Genomic DNA, 26,154 nt, shown 5'->3' with positions numbered 1-26,154 from the left:
TTGGATTGTTTCCATGTCCTGGCTATTGTGAATAGTGCTGCAATGAACATGCGGGTGCAAGTGTCTCTTTTAAGTAGAGCTTTGTCCGGATAGATGCCCAAGAGTGGGATTGCAGGGTCATATGGAAGGTCTATGTATAGATTTCTAAGGTATCTCCAAACTGTTCTCCATAGTGGCTGTACCAGTTGACATTCCCACCAACAGTGCAGGAGGGTTCCCTTTTCTCCACAGCCCCTCCAGCACTTGTTATTTGTGGATTTATTAATGATGGCCATTCTGACTGGTGTGAGGTGGTATCTCATGGTAGTTTTGATTTGCATTTCTCTTATAATCAGCGATGTTGAGCATTTTTTCATGTGTTTGTTGGCCATCTGTATATCTTCTTTGGAGAAATGTCTATTCAGGTCTTTTGCCCATTTTTCCATTGATTGACTGGTTTTTTTGCTGTTGAGTTGTATAAGTTGTTTATATATTCTAGAGATTAAGCCCTTGTCAGTTGCATCATTTGAAACTATTTTCTCCCATTCTGTAAGTTGTCTTTTTGTTTTCTTTTGGGTTTCCTTTGCTGTGCAAAAGCTTTTCAGTTTGATGAGGTCCCATGGGTTTATTTTTGCTCTAATTTCTATTGCTTTGGGAGACTGACCTGAGAAAATATTCATGATGTTGATGTCAGAGAGTGTTTTGCCTATGTTTTCTTCTAGGAGTTTGATGGTGTCCTGTCGTATATTGAAGTCTTTCAGCCATTTTGAGTTGATTTTTGTGCATGGTGTGAGGGTGTGTTCTAGTTTCATTGCTTTGCATGCAGCTGTCCAGGTTTCCCAGCAATGCTTGCTGAATAGACTTTCTTTTTCCCATTTTATGTTCTTGCCTCCCTTGTCAAAGATTAATTGACCATAGGTGTCAGGGTTAATTTCCAGATTCTCTATTCTGTTCCATTGGTCTGTCTGTCTGTTTTGATACCAGTACCACACTGTTTTGATGACTGTGGCTTTGTAGTATTTCTTGAAGTCTGGGAGAGTGATGCCTCCTGCTTGGTTTTTGTTTCTCAGGATTGCTTTGGCGATTCTGGGTCTTTTGTGTTTGGATTGTTTGTTCTAGTTCTGTGAAAAATGTCCTGGGTAATTTGATAGGGATTGCATTGAATTTGTAGATTGCTTTGGGTAGGATGGCCATTTTCACAATATTGATTTTTCCAATCCAGGAACATGGAATATCTTTCCATTTTTTTACATCTTCTTTGATTTCTTTGATTAAGGTTTTATAGTTCTCGGCATATAGGTCCTTTACCTCTTTGGTTAGGTGTATTCCGAGGTATTTGATTTTGTGAGGTACAATTTTAAAAGGTATCGTATTTTTGTATTCCTTTTCTAATGTTTCATTGCTGGTATACAGAAATGCAACTGACCTCTGAATGTTAATCTTATATCCTGCCACTTTGCTGAATTTATTAATCAGTTCAAGGAGTTTTGGGGTTGAGTTCTTAGGGTTTTCTAGGTATAGAATCATGTCATCTGCATACAGTGACAGTTTGATCTCTTCTCTTCCTATATGGATGCCTTTTATTTCTTTTGTTTGTCTAATTGCTGTGGCTAAGACTTCCAAAACGATGTTGAAGAGCAGTGGTGAGAGTGGGCATCCCTGTCTTGTTCCAGATTTGAGTGAGAAGGCTTTCAGTTTTTCCCCATTGAGTATTATATTTGCTGTGGGTTTATCATAAATGGCTTTGATTATATTCAGGAATGTTCCCTCTATACCCACTTTGGCGAGGGTCTTGATCATGAATGGATGTTGAACTTTGTCAAATGCTTTTTCTGCATCTATTGAGATGATCATATGATTTTTGACTTTTTTTTTGTTAATGTGGTGTATGATGTTGATTGATTTGCGTATGTTGAACCATCCTTTTGAACCTGGGATGAACCCAACCTGGTCATGGTGTATAATTTTTTTGATATGTTCTTGGATTCGGTTGGCTAAGATTTTGTTGAGAATTTTTGCATCTATATTCATCAATGATATTGGGCGATAGTTTTCTTTTTTGGTGGTATCTCTGCCTGGTTTTGGAATGAGGGTGATGGTGGCCTCATAGAATGTCTTTGGGAGTATTCCTTCTTCTTCAACCTTTTGAAAGAGTTTAAGGAGGATGGGCACCAATTCCTCTTTATATGTTTGATAGAATTCACCTGTGAAGCCATCTGGTCCTGGGCTTTTATTTGTAGGGAGTGATTTTATGACCTCTTCAATTTCATTTCTAGTGATTGGTCTGTTCAGTTGGTCTGTTTCTGCTTGATTCAGTTTTGGCAGGCTGTAAGATTCTAGAAAATTGTCCATTTCTTCCAGATTGTCAAACTTATTACCATATAGTTGTTCATAGTATTCTCTTATGGTTTTTTGTATTTCTGCTGTATCCGTTGTGATTTCTCCTTTTTCATTTATAATTTTGGTGATTTGGGTTCTTTCTCTCCTCTTTTTAGTGAGTCTGGCCAGGGGTTTATCAATTTTGTTCACCTTTTCAAAGAACCAGCTCTTGGTTTTATTAATTTTCTCTATTGTTTTTTGAGTCTCTATTTTATTGATTTCTTCTTTGATCTTTATAATTTCCTTCCTTCTGCTAACTTTAGGACTTCTTTGTTCTTCTTTTTCTAATTCATTTAGTTGGAGGGTTAAGTTGTCAATTTGGGATCTTTCTTCTTTTTTGAGAAAGGCCTGGATTGCTATAAATTTCCCTCTGAGCACTGCTTTCGCAGCATCCCATAGATTTTGAGAGGTTGTGTCTTCATTATCATTTGTTTCAAGATAGTTTTTAATTTCCTTCTTGATTTCCTCATTGACCCATTGGTTTTTTAGTAGCATGTTGTTTAGTCTCCATGGAGTAGGTTTTTTCTCTTTCCTTTTCCCATGGTTGATTTCTAATTTCATGGCATTGTGGTCAGAGAAGATACTTGAGATAATTTCTATGCTCCTAAATTTATTGAGATTCGCTTTATGTCCCAATATGTGGTCGATTCTTGAGAATGTTCCATGAGCATTTGAGAAGAATGTGTATTCTGATTTTTTTGGATGTAGTGTCCTGAAGATATCAATGAAGTCTAACTTTTCTATTGTTTCCTTTAGGATCTCTGTTGCTTTATTGGTTTTCTGTCTAGAGGATCTGTCCATTGATGTGAGGGGGGTATTAAGGTCTCCTACTATGATTGTATTCTCATCAATATCTCCCTTTATGTCTGTTAATATTTGTTGTATGTATCTGGGTGCTCCTATGTTTGGGGCATATATGTTGATGATAGTAACATCCTCTCCTTGGATGGATCCCTTAATCATTAAATAGTGTCCTTCTTTGTCTTTCTTTATGTCTTTTGTTTTAAAGTCTATTTTGTCTGATATGAGCGTTGCAACTCCTGCTTTTCTGTCATGTCTATTGGCATGAAATACTTTTCCCCAGCCTTTCACTTTCAATCTATATGTATCTTTTGTCCTAAGGTGAGTTTCTTGTAGGCAGCATATTGAAGGTTTTTGCCGTTTTATCCACTCAGCCATTCTCTGTCTTTTGATTGGGGCATTCAGTCCATTGACATTTAAGGTGATAATTGATAGATGATTATTTATTGCCATTTGATCCTCGTGTTCCAGTTGATTCTATGGTTCTCCATTCTTCTTTTTTTTTTTTTTTTTTTTGGTTGGATGGTCTCCTGTTATTATCTGCTTGAGTGTATTTTTTTTTTTCATTTTTTGCGAATGCAATATTTGGTTTTGGCTTGTGGTTGCCCTGTTTTTTAAGTATGCTAACCCCTTCCCATAATTGTGTGTTTTAGCCTGATGGTCCTGTAAGTTCAAACACTTCATTATTATATTAAAATTAAGAAGAGAGACATACATACAAACAAAAAGGATCATTTACCTCCTAACATCCCTTGCCCACATTTTATGGTTTTGATGACTCTTTTATTTTTTTCTTTTTAATTTTATTTTGTTTGAAGCATGTTCATGATTAAATCTGTATGCTGGCTTATTTGAGTGACTGCTCTCTGATTGCATCTTCCTCAGTCCTAGTTCTTCCTCTTCTTCTTCTTCTTTTTTTTTTTTTCTTTTCTTTTTTCTTCCCTTTCCTTCCTTTCTTTTTGGTTTAGAGAAGCCCTTTCAATATTTCCTTTAACCTGGGTTTTGTGTTGCTGTATTCTTTAAGTTTTTGTTTGTTGGGAAAAATTTTTATTTCCCCTTCTATTTTAAATGATATTCTTGCTGGATAGAGTATTCTAGGTTGCATATTTTTTCCTTTGAGCACTTTAAATATCTCTTGCCATTCCCTCCTGGCCTGTAGTGTTTCTGTAGAGAAATCAGCTGATATTCTTATGGGGGTTCCCTTGTAGGTAACATTCTGTTTTTCTCTTGCTGCCTTTAGGATCCTCTCTTTATCACTAACTTTTGCCATTTTTATTATGATGTGTCTTGGTGTGGGTCTGTTTGGGTTCAGTTTGTTTGGGGCCCTCTGTGCTTCTTGTATCTTGAATCCAGTATCCTTTAGATTTGGGAAGTTTCCAGCGATAATTTCTTCAAATATAGTTTCCATTCCCTTATCTTTTTCTACTCCTTCTGGAATTCCTATTATGCGTAGATTGGCCCGTTTTATATTATCCCATAGGTCTCTTATATTGCTTTCCAGTTTTTTGATTCCGTTTTCTGTCTGTTGACCAGATTGAGTGATTTCCATTATTCTATCTTCCATATCACTGATTCGTTCTTCTGCATTATTCATTCTGGTTTTTACTGCCCCTAGTTCAGTTTGCATCTCTGCAAATGAATGTTCTAGTTTTTCTTGGCTCCTCCTTATATTTTCTAGCTCCTTTCTGAGGGTATCTGCATTACTGTTCATATCTTCTCTTAATTCCTTCAGTATTTTCAGTATTTCTCTTTTGAACTCCAGGTCTGTCTGACTGCAGAGATCTGTTTCATTGTTGACTGTTTTAGGTGAGTTCTCCTGTTGGTTTGACTGGGGATGGTTTCTCAGCTTCTTCATCTTGCTTGTTGTCTTCTTTCTCCTGAGGGAGTTGTACTCTCCGTTATGGGGTAGTGTTTGCCTTGTCACTGCCCTGGAATATTTCCTGAGGGCTGTCATTGTTGGTCAATCTTTTTTGAGGCAGTGTGGCTTTTCTGGAGTGTTGATGGGACTAACAGTGTTTCTTTGAAGCAAAGGAGGACTTCCTGAGGGCAGACAGGACTGGGAGGTCCACCCCACGATGGTAGCAGATTTCACTTGGTTCTCAGCACCCCATGGGGTCTTGGGCGGGTAGCAGGGCCCTTGGAGACTCAAGAGGTTCCTCCCCAGGACAGCCCGACTCAGAAAGACCGTCTGAGATCTTTTCCCGATTCGGCCAGGCTTGTTGCAGCTTTTCTGGGCTGCAGGGGGTCCTGCCTGGAGCTGGCAGTCCTATGCAGCTGGTCCACTAGGTCTCAGCACCCCTTGGGGTCTTGGGCGGGTAGCAGGGCCTTTGGAGACTCAAGAGGCTCCTCCCCAGGGCAGCCCGACTCAGAAAGACCGTCTGAGATCTTTTCCCAAGTCGGCCAGGCTTGTTGCAGCTTTTCTGGGCTGCAGGGGGTCCTGCCTGGAGCTGGCAGTCCTATGCAGCTGGTCCACTAGGTCTCAGCATTCCCTGGGGGCTTGGGCAGGTAGCAGGGCCCTTGGAGACTCAAGAGGCTCCTCCCCAGGGCAGCCTGATTCAGAAAGACCGTCTGAGATCTTTTCCCAAGTCGGCCAGGCTTGTTGCAGCTTTTCTGGGCTAGGGGGTCCTGCCTGGAGCTGGCAGTCCTATGCAGCTGGTCCACTAGGTCTCAGCACCCCCTGGGGTCTTGGGCGGGTAGCAGGGCCCTTGGAGACTCAAGAGGTTCCTCCCCAGGGCAGCCCGACTCAGAAAGACCGTCTGAGATCTTTTCCCAAGTCGGCCAGGCTTGTTGCAGCTTTTCTGGGCTGCAGGGGGTCCTGCCTGGAGCTGGCAGTCCTATGCAGCTGGTCCACTAGGTCTCAGCATTCCCTGGGGGCTTGGGCAGGTAGTAGGGCCCTTGGAGACTCAAGAGGCTCCTCCCCAGGGCAGCCCGATTCAGAAAGACCGTCTGAGATCTTTTCCCGATTCGGCCAGGCTTGTTGCAGCTTTTCTGGGCTGCAGGGGGTCCTGCCTGGAGCTGGCAGTCCTATGCAGCTGGTCCACTAGGTCTCAGCACCCCCTGGGGTCTTGGGCGGGTAGCAGGGCCCTTGGAGACTCAAGAGGCTCCTCCCCAGGACAGCCCGACTCAGAAAGACCGTCTGAGATCTTTTCCCGATTCGGCCAGGCTTGTTGCAGCTTTTCTGGGCTGCAGGGGGTCCTGCCTGGAGCTGGCAGTCCTATGCAGCTGGTCCACTAGGTCTCAGCACCCCTTGGGGTCTTGGGCGGGTAGCAGGGCCCTTGGAGACTCAAGAGGCTCCTCCCCAGGGCAGCCCGATTCAGAAAGACCGTCTGAGATCTTTTCCCGATTCGGCCAGGCTTGTTGCAGCTTTTCTGGGCTGCAGGGGGTCCTGCCTGGAGCTGGCAGTCCTATGCAGCTGGTCCACTAGGTCTTAGCACCCCCTGGGGTCTTGGGCGTGTAGCAAGGCCCTTGGAGACTCAAGAGGCTCCTCCCCGGGGGAGCCCGTCTCAGAAAAACCGTCGGAGAATTAGGTCGATCTATTCACGGCCTGGCTAGGCTTGTTCTAGCTTTTCTGGGCTGCAGGCCTTTTCTAGGGGGCTGGTGGTGTTTGGTGCTGCTCTGTGGAAGTGTAGCCCCTCCAAAGGGCAAGCAGGCCTGTGCAGGGAGAGCCCCTGCGGTGGTAGGCTTCAGGCAATTGTTGAGGCCAGCCCTCCTGGATGGCAGGCAGCCCCAGGTTCCGCGAGAGCGTAGGGGGTGGCGGGGGTGGGGGGAGGGAATGCACTGGGAAGCACAGCTTTCTGCTAGCTAGCGGGCCTGAAGCTTGCTGTGGCGTGGGGGGTATTCTATGGGGACCCACCCCTTCTTCTCTCCCCTCCCCAGCATGGGCGCAGACCAGGCTCTTCTCCCAGGTTCCCTCTGAGGCGGCTTTCCACTTCCCCGCCCCTAGAGTATTGCTCCCTTCCTCTGTGACAGCTTTGTTTTCTAGTCTCCCAGGCAGTCTCTGCCCCGTCAAATGGTTTAGAGACCTCCCAAGCAGTTTCCGCTCTTCCCCGCCCCCCTAGCCTGGGGACTAATCTCTGGAGCCGAGGTCTCGGTGCCCAGCCCCCACCCAGGCGTCCCCCGGCCCTTTCCCGGGGACTAACCTCTGGAGCCGAGGATTCGGTGCCCAGCCCCCACCCAGGCGTCTCAATTTTTGGTGACTGTGCCCGTAGTTCAGATGGTCCGTTGGGTTCTTGATCCGTTTTTCCGTACTCCGACTTACTGCTACACTCTTCTCTGCATCTGGAGATTCCTCCGGTTCGTTTGATCTTTCGCCCGGTAGGAGACTTTCCAGGGTGCGGGATCCCTTTCTCCTCCGCAGTTCCCTTTCGAGCGCCCGTCCCGCTCGGATTCACCTTCTCTCACTCTCCTCTTTTCTCCCGTTCTGCCCAATAATGTCACGAACTTCTTGCCGTTATTGGAGTTTAGGTTCCTCTGCCAGCGATTGGTTGTTGTTCTGTGCGAGTCATTTCTTCTGTAGATGTGCTTTTTTTGTTGTGTTTGTGGGAGAGGGCGAGCGTGTCCCCCTACTCCTCTGCCATCTTGTCCTCTCTCAGTCTTTTACCTTTATACTCCCAGTGCTTACAGGAGTAGCCCTTGGATCCTTTGTAGCTATAAAATGCTAGTTAAATATGAATTCCACTTACCCGACATTAGAAAGAAAGCAGGGCACTTCTTTCCCTAGCTGGAGAGAAGAATCTGATGCTTCAGAAAGCTTACCTGCCTCTGCTCCCGTGATATTGAATGTTGCTGGTGCATTTAGACATCTTTTGGCCTTATAGAACACTGTTTTTGATGAAGAGTTTTTATTTCTATGGTTTCGCTTGGTCTTCATTTTGTTCCTGCAAGGTAGGTAATATTACCACCCCTTAAGACAATAAGGCTCCAGGAGAGTTACTAGGTAGTGTTCTCTGTGTGTCACTGAAGCTGGAAACCCTAGTGCCAGGATCCTCACCCCCACCCAACATGTTCTGACTCTTCTCATCAGAATGCTGTATTGGTCTTATAGGAGCTTATAGGACAGCTCCTTCTCAGAGTCTGGCTTGTAATAGGTTCCCTTTATTTTGTTCTTTAGATCCAAAAGCCAGGAATTGGAGTGATCTCTGTGAGCAAAGGTGCAGAGATTGGGCTGGCCATGGCCTGCTACCTGAAGCAGGTGGTAGCCACTGTCTGCATCAATGGGAGCAATGCCATCTTTGAAGTTCCACTCAGGTACCGGGATCTGGTTTTAACACCCATTCCCTCATTTCTGGAACGCATGGAAGTCAACGCCTCGGGGGCTGTGCGCCTTCGCCACTGCATGGGGGATCCCCGAGATGAACTGAATCAACAAAGTGTGCTTCCTATTGAAAAATCTCAGGGCCAGATCCTCTTCATTATAGGGGAGGATGATGAATGCCTCAATAGCAGAGACTATGCTGAGCAGGCCCTGGGCCAGCTCCAAAGTCACGGGAGAAGCAATGGAAGGATGCTGCTCTACCCTGGGGCAGGCCACCTCATAGAGCCGCCCTATGGGCCCCTGTGCTACGGGTCTAGGACCCGTGGTTTTCCCCTCCCCCTGCTCTGGGGAGGGGACCCTGTTGCTCATGCAGCAGCCCAGGAGCATGCCTGGAGAGAGATCCTGAAATTCTTCAGGCAACACCTTGTTGGAAGCAGAAGCAAATTATGAGTAAGGGGGATGATGGAGTGGGGAGGCAAAAAAAAGTGGGATGTCATGGAAGAGGAGGCAATCCTGATTTTTCCAGATTCACAGTCATCTTGAATCAACTGGGAGGAAATTGGGCCGAATCAATTGATGAAGTGCATCTGAAATATTTCTGGAAAAATTGTATGTGAACTTTTAAAATTGATTCTTAGTTTATATACACCAGAATGTGTTACTATTTCAAAATTATTATATCCTTCCAAATTGAATAACCTTTTGTACCTCAGATCCAGGCAACCTCGGATCCAGGTATTGCCAATCTAGATGAATTTCCTGGAACTGCACAAGTTACTTGTGAAATCATTTCTGTTATTTTGAGTTGAATTTGACATTTGATATGAAAAGTTCTAATACTATCATCAAGAGTAATCCTTTCTATAGATTCCAGTGTATACTTCAATTTTTTTAGAATAGTGATGCTTCTTTTTGTCCCTAGAACATACTTCTCTTTATAATTTTAATGAGGAGTGGGATTAAATAGTCAGGTCCCATTGTAGCATTTATGGAAATTAAATGAGTAAGTTTAAAGCAGAACAGTACCTGGCACATAGCAATTTTTATATCAGTGTTAGCTATTAGCATTTTCATGATTTTCCCCTCCAATCTGTTAATGTGAATTACATTCATTAATGGACTAATTTTGCTCATTCATCTAATAGATCAGTTTCTCATATTGACTAATTCTGATTTTAAAATTTCTTTTGGCACCAACCTAGTCATTTATAAATGCTCAAAATTTCACCCCTATTTTCTGGCCTGTATTTTTCTCTTAGAATTTTTTACATATCCCCTGTTGCTTTCTCTTTTTCCTTTTCGTCTGACTTGCCAAATATTTGTCTGTTTTATTGATCTTTTCCTAGAACAGCGTTTGGGTTGTTTATTGGTCAAATGTAATTTTTCCTGATTCATCAATGTCTGTTTCTCTTAAATAAGCTCATTCCTTCTGCTATATTTTCTTTTTCTAGCTCCTAGAGATGCAGCGTTCTTATTTTGTTAATGTCTAATTGGTTTCTCATTTACTTTTTTTTACTCTCTTTTCATTACCCTCTTTAAAATTAAAGAGTAATTTTATCAAAGTACAGAGTCTCATCCTCTAGATAATTTGCTAGTGATAAGGTACCTCACTTTGCAATGGGGGGGGGCAGTCAGATTGTCACCATCTGAACCTGATTAAAATTTAGCATCTCTAAAAATCATCTACTTGACATAATAGGTTTCATGACCAACTGTAATGTGGAGTGCCCACCACTACTTAGACCTACGTCTAACAACAATGTTAAACTTGAAACAAATCAAGCCGTTAGATCAAAATTCTTACTAATGTTATGGCTAGTGAACAAGTTAAATGCTTCTATAAGGAGACAGTCAAACATAGATTGTCAGTCATTTTATGACCTGGTCTCTTCACAAGTTAATTACAAACTGACCTTGTCTCTTTACTCAAGTTAATTGCATGAACAAATTTGGAATTTTTCACTTTGTGGGATTTTGTATTTTTTTTTTTTCTTTTTGCATTGGCAAGAGCTGGAGGGCTCTTCAAAATAAAAGGAACGGAAGAGGTATACCAACAAAATGCTATGTATGGGTGTGGTCTGAACAAGGTAAAAAGGATTTAAGGGATAATGAGAACTTTAAATCTGAGTAGATATTAAATGATACTAAAAAATATATTGTTAGGTGCCAAAATGGCATTGGGGTTATATAAAAAAGTTACTTTTTAGAGATGCATTCTGGAATATTTAGAGGTGAAGTTCCAAAATATCTGGAAATGGCTTTAAAATACTATAGGAATATGGCAAATGTGAAAAATTGTTACATCCAGATGATGGGTATAGTAAAGTTTGTTTTCTCTATTTTTATGTATTCTTGCAAATTTTCATAACAAAAAGTTTTTTTTTTTTAAAAGGTAGAATCAATACAGTTACTTTTCTGCTCAACAGACAAGGACTCTAGCATATATTACATCTTTGTCTACATGACACTCCCATTAATATCAGAATATTTTTACAATAAAATTTAACCTTAATAGTTTCTTGGTTCCTCACTGTTTCTTATGCCTTCTAAAACCTTTTTATTTTATTGAAGTATAGTTGATTTACAATGTCGTGTTAATTTCTGCTGTACAACAAAGTGATTTGGTTATACATACGTATATATTCTTTTCCATTATGGCTTATCCTAGGAAGTGAATATAGTTCCCTGTGCTATGCAGTAGGACCTTGTCAATTATCCATATGTGAGTTTGCATCTGCTAATCTTAAACTCCCAATCCATCCCTACCCATCTTATGTCTTTGTAATTATTGGCCTTATTAATAATTTTTGGCCATTTTTACTAAGTACAAATTCAAGGAATTATTTCAAAAGATCCATGTTTATCTGTATTTATTTTACCCTTACTCTTTACAATTTTTATACCTATGGAAATTGATGGTAACAATAATTTTCCCTCAGTAGTTTGGTTTTTCCTTTTGGCATCCATTGTTGCCAATGTGAAATCTGATTCTTGTTACTTTATAGGATTTTTTTCCCCTTCGTTCTCTGAAAGAAGGTGTCTTACAATTTTCCCTTCGTTTTCAGTGTTCTGAAATTCTATCAAGGTGTGGCTGGGAGTGAAATTATTTACTGCTTTTATTCATTTTGCTTTGTACCCCATGGGGCAGAACTGTATCACATGCTCATGCCTAAAGTAATAACAGGCAAAGGAAAGGAGACCATCCCACCAGCTTAGACAAAGAAGAATGACCCACGGACATAGAGATGGGCCAGCATCCATTGAAAACCATGTCCATTTGGTGACCGTGAACAAAAATGAGATCCATCACCAGCAAAGACTATTCAGTTGCCGATCAGTGCAATTTGCTCCACCTGTTTTTCCTGTCTCCCCTAACTATTTTCTAAACAAATGAAAAGTGGGCAGGGTGGATGTGCTCTCCTGGTTTCTGATGCATGTTAAGTATTTTCTGTAACTTCTGGAAAGATTACTCCTGAATTGACTTTTCCAAACATGTTGATTCTCTAAGCTGTATCCCCCTTCTTGGCTGATGGCAGAACTATCTCCAGAACACTTTTCGTCATTCTATTTATGTATATATATATGGATCCCAGTAACTTCCACCCTATCATATTCCCTTTCTAGGGTAGCGACACAGTCTATCTCAAAGACAAAGGGTTTATGCACCTTTGCATACACCTAGTAATTAATGCTGGACCTGGCAGCCTTAGTCTCGAAGGCTTGCTACTCTACTGTTTCATTGTTATGTTTAACCATGGCTAGGTATTTTCCACCTATCCTTATATGTGCTCTTCATAAATTTCTATTGCTTCTGGAAGTAAGTTTCATTGCTTTAAAAATCTGGAATTCCCACTGTGGTTCAATGGGTTACAAACCCGACTAGTGTCCCTGAGGATGGGGGTTTGATCCTTGGCTTCCCTCAGGGGGTTAAGGATATGTCCTTGCCATGAGCTGTGGAGTAAGTGTCAGATGTGGCTCAAATCCACACTGCGGTGGAGTTGCAGTAGCTCTGGTGTAGAATGGCAGCTCTAACTCCAATTAGACCCCAAGCCTAGGAACCTCCATATGCCACAGATGCAGCCATTGAAAACAAACAAACAAACAAAAATCCTCTGCCGTTTACACTGTTGGTAGCCTAAACATTTGCCTTCCTGATGGTACCCATATGTCCCTGTGTTTTTGTGATTCAGGAATTATTCTAGCTCCCACAGGTGAGTGCTAATTGGTGTAGATCAATAATAGTGGTCTTTTTTTCTTCATCCATGGATTAGTGTAGGGAAGGACCTGTGACAGACTTTTTTTTTAATTGGCATATGGAAGTTCCCAGGATAGGGGGGTGAATTGGAGCTGCAGCTGCAGGCTTATATCACAGCCACAACAATGCTGGATTCAAGCTGCAGTTGCAACCTATGCTTTAGCTTGTGGCAACACCAGATCCTTAATCCACTGAGGCATGTGTGGGATCAAACCTGCAGCCTCATAGAGACAATGTCAGGTTCTTAACCTGCTGAGGCACAATGGGAACTCCAGCATACGGTATTATTCTGGCCAATGAGATGTCAGAGACATCTGAAGAGAATGGAGATTGTCTGAAAGAGACATTTTGGCGTGTGGGGGAAATTTTCCTTTTGGCTGTTGTTTTTTCTTAAGGTGGAGGATACATTGAGACCATGAGGGGAGCTTGTCTGAGGATGAAACCAGTACCCAGGGTCTGAGCCAAATGAATTGCAGAGAAATGGAACCGGGGCTCAAACTATGTTGCTCCCACAGTTGCTCAGTCTTTGGATTTCTAGTTATGGGACTCAACAAAGTGCCTACCTGAAGCCATTTGCACCAGGGCTTTTCGCGCTTTGGTACTGAAGACTATCGGGATGACGAACACGTCTCCCATCACAGCCGTCCATCCTCTTTTGGACCTGGCCTGAGGCAGTGTAGAGGGACAAATGGCACAACCGAGTTTTTTTAAATCAAAATTGAACAGGATGAATTGAAAACCAATAACCGTCTTGAATTTTATAAGACATTTTTTAGACTCTGTAAGTTTCATAAGCTTTGATACTATGCCTGGTCCTCAGGTTAGAGGACCATGGGTTGTTGTTGGAGGAGACTGGGTTACATTTTGTCTGTGATGATGCAATAGTGGGGAGCAGTGAAATCTCTGATGGCAAGTAGAGTCACTTCCATCTCCTGATTGGAGGGGGACTGAAAAACAAGCCATCTGTATTGCAGAAACACAGAGCAAAAGTGCTTATTGAGTGTTTACTCCATACCAGAAGCCCTGCTAAAAGCGTTTCATGAGTTCTACCATTGAATCTTCACATCAGCTTTAACAGTAGATAGCCCACGAGGCAGTGAGTTCAACGAGCATGGTGAGTCAGCCCCTCACAGGTTAAGATGCTGGATTTGATTTTTCGCAGTCTCTGCCCTGTGGCTACAGAAGATAAGGATGTTCTTCAGAGCGCACATCAAAGCCTTCAGATCATGTATGGACACAGAAGCTGGGAGTGTAACTCCCTGAGCTCATCGTTTTCTTTCCCTACTTTGCCCTGCGACATGAGGAGCAACCAGCCAATCTCATCATATCTTTCAGCTTGTCCAAATGTCCCCAAAAATCACAAATTCACCCAGCCCTTTGCTTCTTGTAAGAGGCTGAATAGGAGAATCCAGTGTTGACATTTTGCTTAGAACGATTGCCAAGTCATGCCATAGACTATCAGTGTTCTCCTTACTGCTTGAAAGAGTTATTGGCATCTGTAAATCTAATCAGAATAAAGGGTCAATTCCAGAAAGGCCAGATCCAATTTAGAAAATCATCCTCAAAACTCTGTTGCTCTAGAACCACTCTCAGTACCAACATCTTAGTCCCGGCTCTCCAGAGAAATAAAACAAACATTCTGTTTAGAAAGAAAGGGACTATAAGGAACGGCCACCTGCAATTATGGAGGCTGAGACGTCTCCAGATGGGCAACCTGCAATCTGGAGACCCAGGGAGAGCTGATGGGTTGATTCCAGTCTGAGTCTGAAGGCCTGAGAACTACCAGAGGTAACTGTCTAAATTTCAGTCCTAAAGCCAGCAGGCTCGAGATCCAAGGCCAGCCCATGTGTCAGTATGAGACTTCAGGCTGCAAATGATGATGTCTCAGCTCAAACTTTTAGGCAGGAGGAATTGCCTCTTTGCAAAGGAAGGTCAGCCTTTTTGTTCTGCTTAGTAGCCTTCCATTGACTGGATGAGGGTCGCCCATAATAGGAAGGGAAACTATTTCACTCAGCCTGCTGAGTCTAATGTCGATCTCATCCCCAAACACCCCCACAGACATACCCAGAATAATCTTTAACCAAATATCTTGGCTCCCTGTGGCTCAGTCAATATATAATACATAAAATTAATCATCACAGGAGTTTGCTCTGTGGCACAGCCGGTTAAAGACCTGGCATTGTCTCTGAGGCCTTGTGGGTTTGCTCCCTGGCCTGGCCCAGTGGGTTAAGGATGCAGTGTTGCTGCAGCTGTGGCTTGGATTTAGTCCCTGTCTGGGAACTTCTATATGCAGTGGGTACAGCTGAAAAGGAAAAAAAAATTCCAGCATAGGTAGTTATGAACCTATTTCCATTAACAGATGAGTAAACTAAAACTTGGGGGCTTTAATCTACCTGAGCTCATGCAAGGAGAGATGAGTTTATAAAAGGATTGGGTTTATAGTCTTCCTCTACAACTCACGTAACTAGTATTTTGCCCACCTGGCAGCAGTAGCTACCCAGGTTGCAGTAGCTAGAGATGAAATAAACTAGTCTTCTCTTGTCTATTATGGCTTCCAATATTATATAACTGAGGTGAATGTGATAAGGGTCCTTACAATGTTTTAGATGGATTAGCTCAACACATAATAGTAAAAGACAGACTTCAATAGTTTTTCAAAAAGAAATATGAAAAGCCTTTCACATTAGAGTAAAAGACAGACTAGGCCAAAGACAGAGGGGTTTGCTAATATTTTAGTATCACATGTACAGAAAGAAAAAAATCATACCAAGCAGGGGTGTGTTCTGACCTCAGTGAGAAAGCTTTAGTGAATGTTCAGCATTGCCCTGAATGAAAAAAAAAGTCAGAAAAGAAAGAACACCGGTAGAGGAAATGTAGTTGTGTCAACAATGGAAAAGTCAGTTTAGCCAGGGGACAAGAACTGTGTGGTAGGTTTTTTCCACAGCTTATGCAAATACCCATAGACACTATTCAGCTTTTTTTTTTTTAATTGCATGCTAACCAAGTAACATTTTAACTAATTAAGTGCTTTTCTAGACATCCTGACTACAAGATGCAGTACCTGTGGAGGATATCAAATTCTGGGCCTGAATTAGCGAAAATTCCACCCTCAATTAATAAATGTGTTCTGAGTTTACACACTGTGATAAAGATGATATTTGAAAATGTTTTTACATACTTTTCTCTTTTCGTTTCCTTACTCTTTTTTTTTTTTTTTTTCGTGGTTCTTTCTGAAACAGTGCATAATGATTAGTCAAGTCCATTTCAATTGTTTTCACTGATCAAAGTTGTTATAAGACTTGCTTGTCCTCCAAGCCAGGCACAGAGCCTAAATAAGATGATTGGCCGAGTTATTTTCCAGGCACCTGGAATCTCAGCTGTGTCTAGTTCAAGCTGAGCTGGTTAGGAAGGACTAGCACAGACTCCCTCCAGCTGGGCATGTGCTGGCATCCCTCGTGACCTTTTGAAAGTTCAGAGGCCTTTGCTTCGGCGCACCTGTGCAGAGCCCTGGTTAAGGCACGTTTTCCCGATCACGCTCCTACACGCCCCATGCCTCAGACAGCCCTGCTTCTTTATTGGCTATCCCACAAATCCCACAAACCCCTTGGCTCCCAGGGGGCGGGTTTGAGAGAGCGTTGTTGGTCTTTGCGTGGCTGCCTAGTGATGACAACTTTCCCGCCCACCCCTCCTCACAAGCTTCTTAGCGATTTGGTTTTGCTGTGCATCTGGCAAAATGAAGCTGGCCCAGTGACAAATTTGGTTGCCTAACCAGGAGGTAAGTCCTGTCAGAAGTTTTGCCTGTTGGTTTGGGAGCTTCTTGCTAGTACTGAGAACCTGTGCATGTGTCCAAGCAGCTGCCTGGTCCATTTGTTCCAGGGTCTGTCCCTTGATGCACCTGGCGAAGTGCCGTCAACCTCGGCACTTAGTTTCATTTTATAGTGGGGGAAAAAACCCACAAACAACCAACCAAACAAAACAAAACATTTGAGGGGTTTGGAAGATGCCTTTCGGGTAACCTTGTTAAAGATATAAGCTTGTGCCCATGTTCTCTGTGAGGTCCTGCTGGTTGTGGGTTTGTGGCCCACCTGGTGGGAGTGGGCAGACAATATAAAGGTGAAAACCGCCAAGGTACCTGGGTTGAAGGCCTGGGACTTTGTTTTTGGATCCTGTCAGGTGGGGCAAAATCCCTTAAGGCAAGCCCCCACTGGAGGTGGGAATGCTCAAACTGGGGAGTCGTTGGGATTGATCTGGGTCCATTCTTCTTTTTCAACTTCAGATTTCTTTAATTGGAAGACCAGTGTAGCAACTTAGAGAGATGATCAACAGAGAACAGAAAATCTTTTGCCATGAATTTTTTGCAACCCACACCCCGACCTGGGCCAGTGTTCCAAATGTATCAAATACTCTCCTCACCTTTATGTTATGAGAGGAACATAAAATGGTGCTGGATGAGGTCAGAGAGGGGGCAAGTCAGCTTCACACACAATCCCTGGCAGCCGGCACAGGCTGTTGGAGGCACAGCTGAACCAGCAGTGGATCCTAATTGGGATGCAGTGCTGGGGAGAGGCCAAAACTTGAACATTATGGAGATGGCATTCTTGCAAGATTGTGAAGAGGGGGCCGAAACAGAGACGTCTGAGCAAAGTTCAGGAGGTCAAACAGAAACCCAGTGGAGTTTCTTCAGAATTTCTGGAAAGGATCTCTAAAGCCTCTAGGCATATACACAGCTATAGACCGTGAAGCCTCGGGGAATTTAAAGATGGTTGATGGGTTAAAGGCCTGGGACTTTTATTGGTCAGAGAACCCTGTATATAGAGAGAAAAATCCAAGAGTTGAAAGGGGCTTTAGGGATATGCCTATGTCTCAAGTTATTGAAATTGCCTTCCAGCTTTTACTGGCAGGGGCCAGGTTGAGGAAGAAAGGGGAACAAATGGAGAATGACGTAACTGGCTACTCCACTGGTGGCTGCCTTAACACAGAACGAGCTGGACCAAATCGAGGAACCCACAGGGACTTAGCAAGAGGTAAGAGGTGCCAAACTTCCCCTTGAATGGCCCGCCCGATTGTGGGTGCACTCTGGCTTCCTTTCAGCTCTTTGCACGTGTAAAGCTCTTTCTTGCCTCAGGACGTTTGTACATGCTGTTCTCTTGGCCTCATATGCTTTCTCTACTTTCTCTCCAGTTACCTCCTCCTCATTCTAACATGTGTATCACTATACAGATATCTTGGCCTAGCTAAATCAGGTTTCCTTCAAAGCTCTGAGTGTTTTGTTGTGGTGTCCCTTTTCTTCCGCTTGACTCTAAATTCCATGAGGGTAAGCAAGTCCATTTCATTGGATATGCCCAATTCTTAGCATGATTCCTGACACACACGAGATGCTCATTAACCACCTATTGATCCTGGGACATCTGAATCTAGAACAAAGCTACAGGCGAGAAATTTGTGGTTCCTATCTAGTCCTTAGTTTGAATTCAGCAGGACGAGAGTAGTGTAACAGCTTTAATGTAAGCTCCGTAAAGGGACTGAGGGCAACCCGGTGCTTGTATCTGCCTCCAAGATATTTAACACTCTTGATATGGTGGTTGTTGCATATACTAGGAAATCACGGCAGCGCTTTTGAAACAAAAATGCTACTCCTGGCTCTTCTGCTCTTTAAATCATTCCAATGATGCCTATTTCTTCTCCTTCTGTGTGTGGGAATCTGCCGGTTTGCCTTCTGCTGCCGTGGAGCATTATATAGCCCCTCTGCCTATTGTGGCTAAGTTGGAGGGCTTGCTCCACTTTACCAAGACAGGCACCCACATACTCATAACTGCCAAGTACACCTTCCTCACCCTGACTTCTCTATCTGAATATACTTCTCTTTCATGGACCTCCAGGCCCCGTTTGAATTTTCCGTATTTCCAAATGACTCATAGTCTCCTCAGCCAAATTAAGCAGAAGCCTGGAATCCATCTATTTGACAAGGTTTAACTGTTGGTTTTGTCAGGTACTCCTCTGCGTGCAGAATCAGAGAAATGAAAGATGTCATCCACATCCTCAGGGGCTAATTGTCTCGGGAGGTTGCCTGTATACACACTTAAAAAAAAACCCCTTATTATCATTATGATTATTTTTGCTTTCTTGGGCTGTCCCTGCAGCATATGGAAGTTCCCACTAGGGGTCGAATTGGAGCTGCAGCTGCTGGCCTACATGACTGCCACAGCAACGCCAGGTCCGAGCCATGTCTTTGAACTACACCATAGCTTTCAGCAAAGCTGGATCACCAACCCACTGAGCGAGGCCAGGGTTTGAACCCACATCCTCATGGCTACCAGTCAGGTTCGTGACCGCTGAGCCACAATGGGAACTCCCTGTATGCAGTCCTTATTTGCCTTTCATTGGCTTTTCTCGGCTTCCCTCTCACAGTGAGTCTGACTTATCAGGCTACCCAGGGTTTTCCATTAAAGAAGAGAAAAACTGATTGTAGAGTTCATTCTGAAGTCATTGTAACCATTCCTATTTAGACTTTGTGTCCCAGGGCATTGTCCTTTGGAGAAGACCCTTGTGCAAGGGTCCTGAAGTCTAAGAAATGAATCTTAAATGGAAGGGTCGACAGATTAACATGAGGGCTGTGTAATGACTTGAAGTTAAATGAGGGTAACACTTAAGGCTGCCTTGTCATAGCAGGAGGAATTGAACCAGCTCAGTGAGCCCAGGGGGTGTGGCCCTTATTCCTTGGGCCCCCAGGTAGTGTCCTGTGGAGCATCACTCACTCACTCACTCATGTACCAGTAACCCCCCCAGGCCAGGGAATAGCGGTTTGGGGCCGGAGATCTCAGAACACTTCTAACAGGTCCTCCCAGAAGGGAACCAGAGAGACGAGTAGAAGCATAACCCTCACTTTTCTGCTTAGGTTCTTGGAAATACCATCTGGCTGTCCTCCATGTAGATGGTCTTCTTTTTGTGGTAAGAAATAGGTAAGGTAACGTCAATATATCCTGCCAATATTTTTCAGAATGTCTTGGGAACAGTGCAGTAAAACTGATCTCTCATTGCTGTTATGAAAACATAAAATGGGTAGGAAATGCATCACTCTGAAACTGGGCAACAGTCACAGTGTACTGAACTAGCTTATACAAGATTGGAAGACTTGGAGCTCACAAATGATCCCTTTTCATGAGCAGAATGCATCTTTCTCATCATGTGCTTTTGTTCCCTACACCATCCCCTGAACCACCTAAGTTCACCTCAGTAGGGTGATCACATTGAAGGGCCTCTGAAAAGATGAGGATTCAGAGGCATTTTGATGTGGCAGAAAGAATGGAGTTTGGAGTTGGGCACACCTGGATTCTAATATTAGTGTTGATGTGTGTCGACCTTGGGATCAGCACAGCTTCTCTGGGCTCATCGTTTTGAGAGCAGCCAGAGTATGGTTGTGGCTTAGCATCTGGCATGAGTAGGGCTTTCAACACTTTGCTTTCTTGCCCACTTCCCCAACTTGTAGTCAGATGTCACTCAAAAGGGTGTGTGTGTGTGTATATGGAAGTGTAAGTAACTTTAGGAGAGAATGAGGTGAGGGATGAGGGAAAGCTTCAGCAGAGGTAACTTCTTTTGCTCAAGATGACTCTGAGTTTTTACTGACGTCTCAGAAGTGTCTCTGGGCAGGCTGAAGACAAAGGTATTTGCTTGGTAGGCATCCAGAAGGTGCCTTTCAGTGTCTTCACGTCAAGAATTCTTTTGCCTAAACACATACTCAATCATGAAAAGACGTACTGGTCATCAGTCATGCCTCTATTAGGTCTTATCTCAGTAGGCATGGAACTGAAGGGGATAAGCACTTAGGGAGGTCAGACCCTGTGACTCTTCAAATACGTTTGCCCAGGGATGAAGCTTAAAACAAAGGACACGAGCCAGAATACTTTTGTGATAACTTTTTTCTTTAGAAAAAAAAATGTACAAAAAGAAAAGTTAAAGAAGAACCAACATGGAAGTGTCAAGAGAACATTCTGATGGGTACAGACAAGGGAGCGCCTTCTCTCGAAGGAGTTACACATTAGTTATTACCATGCTAGAAAAATGAGATGCAGTTAAAATTGGAGCCACAAAGTCAAGCTGTTGCTCTGGGGCTCTAGGCTGTAGATGCTCCGCCACCCTTCCTGTAAAGTAATACTGTGCAAACTATAAAATATACATTTTCTACAAAGTCCGTATAGTGAGATATACAAAACTGAGTGGATAGGGGAGGCTGGTAGTGGCATTTTTGGGGAACGCAGGTGGCAGTATCACCTGCCAGCCCAAGGGCATGGCTGCAGAGTGATCTTGAATTTCTTACACAGGAGAGGCCCTTAGGTAAGAAAGAATCATGCCCAGCATTGCTCAAATCCAGGATTCCCTGTCACTGGTTGTGTAACTTAGGTGATCTTTTATTAATATATTACTTTGAATGTGATCACGTGTCAAGAAATCTGAACACAAAGTTCTTTTTCAGGGTAGTATTTTTTCCTGCACAATTGATTGCTGAGATTGACCATTAACCAACATCATTTTCCCTGTAACGCAAAAGTGAAGTTTCATTAAAATTCCAAAATTCCAGAAGAGGCAGCAACCGTGGTAGTAAAAGATTAAAGTGAATTATTATGTTCATTTTATTGGTATCTATAAAACTGAGAAAAGAGGGTTTGTGTACAAATATCACCAAACAACATCAACCATTGAATAAATGTGGTTCTTCGATGCACACCTGGACAAGAAAGTTTTCTTTAAAATTTAAAATTCTGGCATAAATATATTAAAGCTGACCAAAAAAAAAAAAAAAAATCAGGGCAAGCTACATCACTTCCTCATACAAAAAAAAAAATGTACAAAACATTAGCTTCTAACTAGTTAAACGTAATACTTGTCTTCACAGTTTGACATCAAGTAACTGTGTGTCTTGAAGTATCGAATAGGAAGGTGATTTTTTAAAAAAACAGCTTGTGACACACCAGCCATCTCAGGTAACTTCGGTCATGGAGGCAGAGTGATTCTGGGAATATAAGTAGATACAAACTTAGTTGACTCTAGCACACACTTACTGTTCCCTGAACAGCCCCTTGCTTTGTGGTCTCAATTTTGTATGGGCTGTTCCTGCTCCCTGATGATGCTCTTCAAAGGCCACTCAAATTGTTAAATCTTCTATTAAACCTTCCCTGAGATTTCAACCAAAATAAGATCATCTGTATTATACTTAAGTATACTCTAATGAAATATTTAAAGATCTCAATTTTCGATGCACCCCACATATTTTTTTTTAATATTGTGTTTTAATGTTGAGTTCTGTTTTTAAAGAATTTGCACAGGCTATATCGAGCCATACGTTACAGAGAAGTGAGTTTAATTCTTTCAAGCACATAGGGTTTTTTGGTTTAAGGTATCTTCAAATTTCTAGAGAAGGTAATACGCATGATCCTGAGCCTTTTAAAATTTCTTGATTTGGGTTCCCGTTGTGGCTTAGTGGTTAACGAATCTGACTAGGAATCGTGAGGTTGTGGGTTCAATCCCTGGTGTTGCTCAGTGGGTTGAGGATCCAGCGTTGCTCTGAGCTGTGGTGTAGGTCGCAGATGCAGCTCGGATCCCACATTGCTGTGGCTGTGGTGCAGGCTGGCAGCTGCAGCTCTGATTCGACCCCTAGCCTGGGAACCTCCATGTGCCGTGGGAGGGGCCCTAGAAAAGGCAAAAAGACAAAAAAAAAAAAAAATTTCTTGATTTGCTCTCTAGTCTCCCACATTGCCTATTTTTAAATGTTCTGTGTGTTTTGAGGAGTATGATGTAAATATGCCTTAGATCAACCTTTTAATCATCTATATCTTTACTACATTTTGTTTGCTTATTACTGAGAAGTAGTAAAATATATGATTGTGACTTTGTTCCTTTTCCCTTATAATTTTATCGTTTTTTGTTTATATGCCTTGTTCATAAGGCCCTCACTTCTTTTGTTTTATATTATATATATAACACCACCTTTTTTCAGGCCCCAGGCTTTCTCTTTTGTTTGAGTCCATTGAGTCCTTAAGAAACAATGGCTTCAGATCTAATTTATTACTATAGATTTGCTTATTCCTGTTTGTTTTTAGGACATTAGAAATTTAGGTTCTTGAGTTCAACTAGAAATTTTAGAAACAGTGTTGTATATTTTTCAAGATCAATTTTTGATCGATTATGTTTGTGAAAACTGAGGTTTCTGCATTTTTTGCCATAATATGAAACATAAATTTCCTTTCATGTTTTTACTTCTATAATATACTTTCTTTTAACTTTTTAAAAAATTTTCTTTTTTTGAGTGGCTGTACCTGTGGCATATGGAAGTTTACCTGCCAGGGATTAGATCTGAGACACAGCATTGGCAATGCTAGATCATTTAACCCACTATGTTGAGTTGGGTATAGAACTCATGCCTCTGCAGCAACCCAAGTGCTGCAGTGGAGTTCTTAACCCACTGAGCCACAGTGGGAACTCCTATAATATGCTTTCTTTTTTAAAATTTTTGGTCAATACTTTGGTCACTTGTAAGATTCTATTTAAGAGTGAGGGACAAAGATGAAGTAATTCAACAGCCTAAGATAACTAACCGGATGACTTTGGGCAGATTTCTTTAACTCTCCAAGTCTTTTTTTTTTTAATGTATTTATAATATGAAGTCTATAATATCACCTGTTCTAAATTAGGTGAGGGAGCATTAGAATTCCCCTGGGAATATTTTCATACATGATTTTTCACTCCAGAATGGCTGAATCAAAAACTTGTAGAATAAGGTTATAGATAGCTGAGCCTCAGGATAGACTGCATCCTTTGTTGCTGCTGTTGTTAAAGAAAAAAATATATTTTTTCTCCCCATCTGGAGACATAGGGAGATTTTATACCACACACAGGTTGAGTTAACACATTGTTTCACCTCTAATTTCATTTTTATTCATAGAAACTGTGTTCAACAAGGACATGGTGGCTCCAGGCTAAGCTTGATTATCAGGTGAATGTGGAAATAGGGGTGCAGGGCAAGGATAGCTAGGGGCTGTTTTCCGTAGGAGCACAGGAACTGTCACAGGATAGTGCTCTGGAAAGTTGACCCTTGGTTTTGTGTGGATTCTGTAATTATTTACTTCTTGGTTTCTCTTTACTACTTGGGAAGGATTTTAGAAAATGTACTTTCTCAGTCACAGAAGCCAAATGTGCAGATTTGAGTTGATCTTTTAGAGAGGAGGAAAGGACCCTGCAGCTCTGGGGGTTCCTATGGCAAAGGAGAAAGATGTTTCAGGAGGAAGGAAGGAGGGGGAGGGGGTTCCCTCTCATCCAGCAGACTTGAACCTACTCTCAACAGTGGGATGGATTTGCATGGGAGAATCTGTGCTCTAGAGAGAGGTTCCTAACTGCTCTCAGCTCCCAAAAGAAGATGGTTCTATCCTGGAAATTACAAGGGAGAAGCTCCTAACAGAAGTCTCGGTTGTTGGAGAGCCCAGGAAGCTCTTGCCCACCAAGGAAAACATGCGACATATTTATTTTGGAGCTATAGCTCAGTTTAAACTCTGCCAGTTCTCTGCAGCTCAGTTCAAACACCCTATCCCCTGCAGTATGTTCCAGATTTAATACTGAAAGTCATAGATTTCAAGATGGAATTTTCCTTAAATGTCAGGCCGTGGAGTGTAGAAGAATAAGCAGGGCCTTTGGAATTAGATGGAACAGTGTTTTAATCTTGACCAGGTGATCTTAGGCAGGTTAATTAGACTCTGTGCCTTTCTTCATCTATAAAATAGAATAATATCAATTGCAGGATTATTATAAGGATTGAATGCGATGGCTTGCAATACTCATTTTCTCTTCTTGACCAACAAATAAAGGGTATATAGCCTCCTAATGGCCCATGTGGAAAGCAGATGCTTGGTTACTTGAATCTTGAAACTAGTGTGGGAGGCAGTACATTGCATCCAGCTTCCTGTAACTTCATTTTTTGACTAGCCTGCAGAAGTCCTGTTCATCACTTTTCATAAACCTCTATTTACTATGGACATTGAGATATTAATGATTGTCCAATTTTAGGTTCTTGGTTTTGAGTAAAGGGTCTAGTTCAGGTTTTGGTTCTGATTTGTGTCTGTCCATTAAACATTGATTTCACACCCAGTGAATGCCAGGAAATATGGAGAGTAAGAACACCATGGTTCATAGGGTTCAGACCCTCAAAAATCTATGTCCTTGGGGGAGGATATGAGGGGATTCTTGACATTAATTACAAAGGGCAATCACAGGAGGGGCTCTGAGCATCCTTTGGCCCAGCCTGGTATTCACGAAAGGCCTTAAATTGTATCCAGAAAGTGATGTATGTGGAAATAAAGATACATGGACAGATTTGAAACATTCAGCTATTGCCTGTAGTGAACAATAAGTTAATACATATTTTTAAGGAACTTTTAATCCATATTGTGAATAGCAGATTTTGAAATCGTGTTTGGTACTATATTTTTCAATGTAAGCGAAATCCCCCAAAACATGACCTGGATATCTCTTTGCCTGGTCAACTATTACTGGTCCTCAGGGAAAAGAGAGAAGTCTAGAGAAGGCTTCAGACAGAAGGTGATGCTTGAGCAGTGACGGGTTGAAGGATGCAGGTGTGCTTGTGGAAAGAGTCCTTAGACCAGGACTTTTAGGGCACAGCGGACAGTGTTTACAAAGACAGACTGACATGTTTGTGTAACTTGGCAAACATTTGGTTTGCTTTAAAATTCACCTTTGTCCTTAGTTGCTTCATCTCAAAAATAGAAGGAATCACTTTGACTTCACTGGGTACAAGAATATAATTAGGGAAAAAAAAAACCTGAGGGAGTCTATTTTGCCATTTCATTCAAGGTTTCATTATTTGGCTCATTCGTCATTCAACCTGCATTAACTGGCTGTATATAAATAAACCAGAAATACATTTTTCAGTGTGTTATTTCTAATTAGGCCAAATCAATTTTTACCTTAATACCAGTAGAGGGAAAATAAATAAAACCCTTGGTACTGGGTTTAAAGGAGAGACTTAAACATTTTTCTCAAGATAGTAATAGCTTTTTTTTTTCCTGATTCATTAATAAAATAAATCATCCCATTTCTTTTCACATTTAATGATCTCAAATGTATGATAGTTAACCTTTAAATAGTACAATATTTTATACTAATATGAAATACATGATAATTCCAGTAGGGGGTGATTTGCTTTTCTCTTGCACTCTATAGAAATGATTTAATAAGGAAGTGCCAAATACAAAAAGAATTCAAGATAAACAGATTGTTAAAAATATTTTTGCAGGATTCAGTTACCCAAAAAAAGTGGCATGATGGAGTTTCCATTGTGGCTCAGCAGTAATGAACCCAACTAGTATCCATGAGGATGCAGGATCGATCCCTGGCCTCAATCAGTGGGTTAATGATCCAGTGTTGCCACAACCTGTGGTGTAGGTTGCAGATGTGGCTTGGATCTGGCATTGCTGTGGCTGTG

The 26,154-nt window shown here is 42.1% G+C and overlaps 3 protein-coding genes across 26 annotated transcripts in view; 2 read left to right on the top strand and 1 right to left on the bottom strand.

Annotated features, from left to right (window-relative positions):
- LOC100515185 (acyl-coenzyme A amino acid N-acyltransferase 2) overlaps positions 1 to 10,930 on the top strand; it is a 46,557-nt gene extending 35,627 nt beyond the window's left edge. For all 7 annotated transcript variants that reach the window (XR_014824796.1, XM_084991169.1, XM_084991168.1 and 4 more), the window contains one exon: positions 8,270 to 10,930. Coding sequence is in view for 6 of the 7 variants with exons in the window: in XM_084991169.1 (XP_084847295.1) it covers positions 8,270 to 8,863 (594 nt within the window). In the remaining variant the exon portion in view is untranslated. The remainder of the gene's footprint in view (positions 1 to 8,269) is intronic.
- Positions 1 to 26,154, bottom strand: part of PLPPR1 (phospholipid phosphatase related 1) — a 337,564-nt gene that overhangs the window by 29,198 nt on the left and 282,212 nt on the right. For 5 of the 7 annotated variants that reach the window (XM_084991261.1, XM_084991265.1, XM_013993715.3 and 2 more), the window contains one exon: positions 20,570 to 21,675. The exons of 1 other annotated variant lie outside the window; for it this stretch is intronic. In XM_084991261.1, the coding sequence (XP_084847387.1) occupies positions 21,643 to 21,675 (33 nt within the window). In that variant the 3' untranslated portion in view covers positions 20,570 to 21,642. Of the gene's footprint in view, positions 1 to 20,569; positions 24,426 to 26,154 lie in introns of those variants that run through there. One more of the 7 variants, XM_084991240.1, reaches the window with a different exon arrangement.
- LOC146407117 (uncharacterized) overlaps positions 16,266 to 26,154 on the top strand; it is a 101,116-nt gene continuing 91,227 nt past the window's right edge. For 7 of the 12 annotated variants that reach the window (XR_014824870.1, XR_014824873.1, XR_014824876.1 and 4 more), the window contains exons 1-2: positions 16,266 to 16,443; positions 17,557 to 17,692. Coding sequence is in view for 3 of the 12 variants with exons in the window: in XM_084991365.1 (XP_084847491.1) it covers positions 17,599 to 17,692; positions 19,564 to 19,627 (158 nt within the window). In the remaining 9 variants the exon portion in view is untranslated. Of the gene's footprint in view, positions 16,444 to 17,556; positions 17,693 to 19,563; positions 19,628 to 26,154 lie in introns of all 12 variants that reach the window. The other 5 variants (XR_014824868.1, XR_014824869.1, XM_084991365.1 and 2 more) reach the window with 1 other exon arrangement.

Source organism: Sus scrofa, chromosome 1 (genome assembly GCF_054392235.1).
Source record: "Sus scrofa isolate SSC_HxYL_T2T_F1_AM1 chromosome 1, Sscrofa_HxYL_maternal_Yorkshire_Landrace_v2.0, whole genome shotgun sequence".
Classification (NCBI taxonomy): domain Eukaryota; kingdom Metazoa; phylum Chordata; class Mammalia; order Artiodactyla; family Suidae; genus Sus; species Sus scrofa.
The sequence above is the reverse complement of the archived record's forward strand: the minus strand, read 5'-3'. Positions and strand labels throughout refer to the sequence as shown.